At 42.2% G+C, this 3,973-nt stretch overlaps 1 protein-coding gene across 1 annotated transcript; it reads right to left on the bottom strand.

Annotated features, from left to right (window-relative positions):
- Positions 1–2,881: 2,881 nt before the first annotated feature.
- Positions 2,882–3,415, bottom strand: LOC149214600 (uncharacterized). Its single transcript, XM_089389441.1, has one exon. The coding sequence runs from the start codon at positions 3,413–3,415 to the stop codon at positions 2,882–2,884; it is 534 nt and encodes a 177-aa protein (XP_089245567.1).
- Between the last annotated feature and the right edge of the window lie 558 nt (positions 3,416–3,973).

The raw sequence follows: 3,973 nt of genomic DNA on the forward strand, positions 1-3,973 counted from the left end.
TGGCAGAAAAGAACATTGCATGGGATACCTTTACTGAAGCAGCCTTGCAAAGGCATGAGACTACTTCACCAAGCCAGCACCAAGACACATCAGCACATCCTATGGAGGTCGGGTCATCAAAAAAATCAGAGGAGGTTCCCAAGGCACCTAGACCTGAGGTGAACGAAACATACCAGAGAGGAAAAAGACGTGTTTGCTCCTTAAGTTGAGGAAAGGGCCAAGCTTTCTACATCAGCACAACAAGGATCACATTTGTTGGATGAGGAGCTAATTGAGCATGATTTTGACCTAGTTGACTTGGAGGTAGCAGATGAGAATTCAAACTTACAACAAGTTATCAAAGATAAGGATTCCCAGATCATGGAGCTCCAGGACAATTTGGCAAGGGCCAAATTTATCATTTCTTTCCTTGAGCAAGAAAAAAGTCAACTCAAGGTCAAACAACTAATGATGGAAAAATAGCAATTTAGGATGTTGAGGCAAGAGGTCAAAGGTAAAGCAGTGCTAGAGCTTTATAAGCATGATGAACAGGAGAAGCAGGTTCGAAGGACGAGGCCTAGGACAATGGGTCTCAAAAAGGCATTGCAAAAAGAAAGAGACTGAAACCTAGTAGTAAAGGATTTGAGCAGTGAAGACAAAATTGCTATGGAAATCAATGAAGACAGGGAATATTGGCTAGACAAAGTCAATGGCCATCTAGAGAAGCTTCTTGAAAATCCTAACAGGGATAACCATATGTTGAGGCACATGGCCCACCACTACCAAACCAAAAACAAGATTTGCAACATCAAGGTCAAACAAATGCAAAAGAGAATGAAGGAAACCCTAAAAGGCAAAGATGAGAAGGACAACTTGAATATGCTTGTTGAGGCATGCATGATAGCATAGTACACCTTTCGCTATGGGTCTGCAGTGGACCTCAAAAAAACACCGTTTAGGGGGTAAAAACTTCTTCAGAAGTCCAAGACCCGAAAAAATACTAAAAATAGTAAATGATGAAATAAACAAGGAAACAAATGAAACTGACTGGAGGTCTAGGTGGGATAGGTGGGTGGCCACCAATATCCACCTGGATCATTCCTCCCCCCTTAGGAAGAAATGGTCCCCATTGTGTGCAGAGCCTCCATGAGGTGAGGAAATTTTTGTTGAACTTGGTCCCTAGTGAGCCACTTGCCTTGGTGCAAGAGTTGGCCAGCTTTGACAACCGATATAGTTGGATCTTTTTCTAGTGAGTGTTCTACACCTATGTGTCCATAATCTAATCAGTTGTGGCCTGTTCCATGCAATATAGCTTTAAATTTTTTGGTGTGAGTTGTTCTGCAATGTCTCATGTGTCCAGCAATGGTGGGAAGTGTGGTCGAAGCTGGTCCACATTGAACATTGGGTACAGGCCAAGGAATTGGGGAATGTTGATCTCAAAATATTTGTCTCCCATAGCTTTGGTAATGGTGTAAGGACCATATCATAGTGGTTTGGGCTTCTGATGGGCTCCGATAAGGCGTTATATCTACAAATGCAACCAGACTTTGTCGCCCACCTAAAACTTGTATGGAACTCGATGTTGATCACGTTGCTACTCTTACTTGGCATTTGACTTCTCCAGGATGTCGTGAACCTACTAGCAGATGTGTTGGAAGTGTTCAATAAATATAGTCACTTTATCAACCTTAGACAATACATGTGTAGATTTTTTCTGCATAGTCGCATGAGGCATGGCAACATCAATCGGACACAATAGTTGAAATCCTAGACCCACTTGAAAGGGACTGCGACCAATTGAGCTATGGAGAGCTCTATTATAACTATGTTGCACATATGGAAGTCTCTCATCCCAGGTTCGAGGATGCTTGAAGTTGTACATGCAGAGTATGTGCACTATCATCCTATTGACGACCTCCGTTTGGCCATCAATCTGGGGGTGGAAGGCAGTCGATTTGGTGAGCTTGGTGTCCAATAGTGTCCAGAGGCTTGAGTAGAATGTCCTTAGGAGCCTGCTATCCCAATATAATATAATGGTCTACAGGATCCAAAAATGTACCCATACTCATTCAAAGAAAAGTTTCACAGTGTCCTCTGCTGTGATACTCTTCTTGCAGACTGCCAATATAGCCATCTTAGAAAATTTGTCCACGACCACAAATACACAGTCATTACTGTTGGACACTTAATCCTCTATGGGTTGGTGTAGAATGTGAACAACCACGAGAGTCCAAGAGACCTTGGGATGTGGAACCCAACGGTCACACAAATGTACTATAAATGTATATCATGTCAATAATAATGCATTCAATGTTTATCATCCACCTTTCCTATTTACATTCCATGTGACTTTAACATGATATCAGAATGAGCATTTTCCTGTCCTACTCCATTCTAAGCCACTGATTTTGTGATTTCTATGTGCTTGAAAGTTGGGCTATCAATCCTACATTTGATGAATATCTTATCAACTAAATTTTAGCTGCATTCCATGCCTATGTAACTCCTCTCTCTGCCATTATTCATGAAACACGTTGTCTTGCCTTCAACACTATTGCCATTGGTTGTGAAAAGCATTGCCCTAAGCTTCCCTCAATAGTGCTGCCCTGAGCGCTTGCATGGTAACCATTTTTTTAATCTGCCTGTCATTCTATAGATAACATTTCTCATATTATGGAAATCTTATGGGCATAACGTTATGGAAGCCAGTGGTAGATGGGGGCACTAATCATTATTGGTCAGAGTTGCATGGTCCAAGAGAGAAACACACATGAGCATTTTTTTCATATCGGTATTCGCGCAGTCTTGAAGAAGTATACACCTCCTTCTTGGCAGCATTCCCCTGGTCCTGAGCTTGGTACCATCAATTCCTCTGCTTTTGGGCAAGCTAAGTCATCAGTGCCTAACTGACCCCATCTCTCTCCTTCACATTATGTTCGGTCTCTTCCTGGTGTTTCTTCACAATAAGCCTTAGGGTTTCTTCCTTTTCCCTATTGAGAGCCTCTTCCCGCATAATATCTGCATAAGTCCAGATGACAACATCGGGGGTCTTGTCGCCCATGGCGAAGGCATCGTTTCTATCAGGGGAAATAATTCTGTTAAGCCTCCTCTTCCTGTAATCATCTTCTCTATCAATAATCCACTGGTGTTTCTTGAACTCGAAATCATACTCCTCCTTCGCTACGCCTCTTGGAAAATCCTTCAGCACTGATTTGGGCATAGTGTACGAGGCCAATTTCCGAGAAACCTCTCTTTCAGTAGGATCCTGATCCTCTTCTTCCCCATTCAGTGGAATGGAGCGTTCATAAGCCTCGAACCTGTTAATTCCACCATACAAATCTGCATCAAAAGTTACAGCCAAAAGCGATGCAAGCTCTTGTTCCTTCTTCTGCCTTTCCTCCTGAATTCTGGCAATATCAACATTGAGAGTATCCATTTCTATGAACAAACCCTGGTGACACTATCTAGGGTTTTAAAATAATCAAAACCCTACTTGATGCAAACCCAAAAAAAAGGAAACCCAAATGTAAAACCTCAATTTCCGACGATTCAAATCCCTCCAAGATTGTATTGATGGTACGTGGACTGAGGGGTATAGGCATCTTTGATTCTTACTGAGTTATTTTTAGCAGAAGATCGAAGAGGATGTGTTTATTTATAAGTAGAAGAAGTTTTGTAGCAGCGTGGTAGTGAAGGAGGAGGAGTCATTCTTTTGTGCACCCAATTATCACTTGCGGTTCTCCTGCAGTTCCAGATTTGTGTGCCTATTGGATCGCTTTTTGTATGGATGTAGCCACCTATACATCAGAGGTCGAGTTGATTTCTTACACCTGTAGGAGATTTTTTTGAGAAAAAGACGAGTTGTTCTCATCTCTGTAGCCGGCTAGCAGCCTATCACTACAGATTTGCATTTCCTATTCCTGCAGCAGCTTGTTTGGAATGCGAAGTTGGGTTCAAACAGTCCCAGATCAACCCATTCAATATTTGTCCATTG

This window comes from Pinus tabuliformis, chromosome 1_1, assembly GCF_031772625.1.
Source record: "Pinus tabuliformis cultivar Carrire ecotype Pingquan chromosome 1_1, CPIR1, whole genome shotgun sequence".
NCBI lineage: Eukaryota > Viridiplantae > Streptophyta > Pinopsida > Pinales > Pinaceae > Pinus > Pinus tabuliformis.

Bases quoted from the DNA above. Each gene is read 5' to 3' on its own strand.
- LOC149214600 (XM_089389441.1), bottom strand. From the start codon at position 3,415: ATGGATACTCTCAATGTTGATATTGCCAGAATTCAGGAGGAAAGGCAG.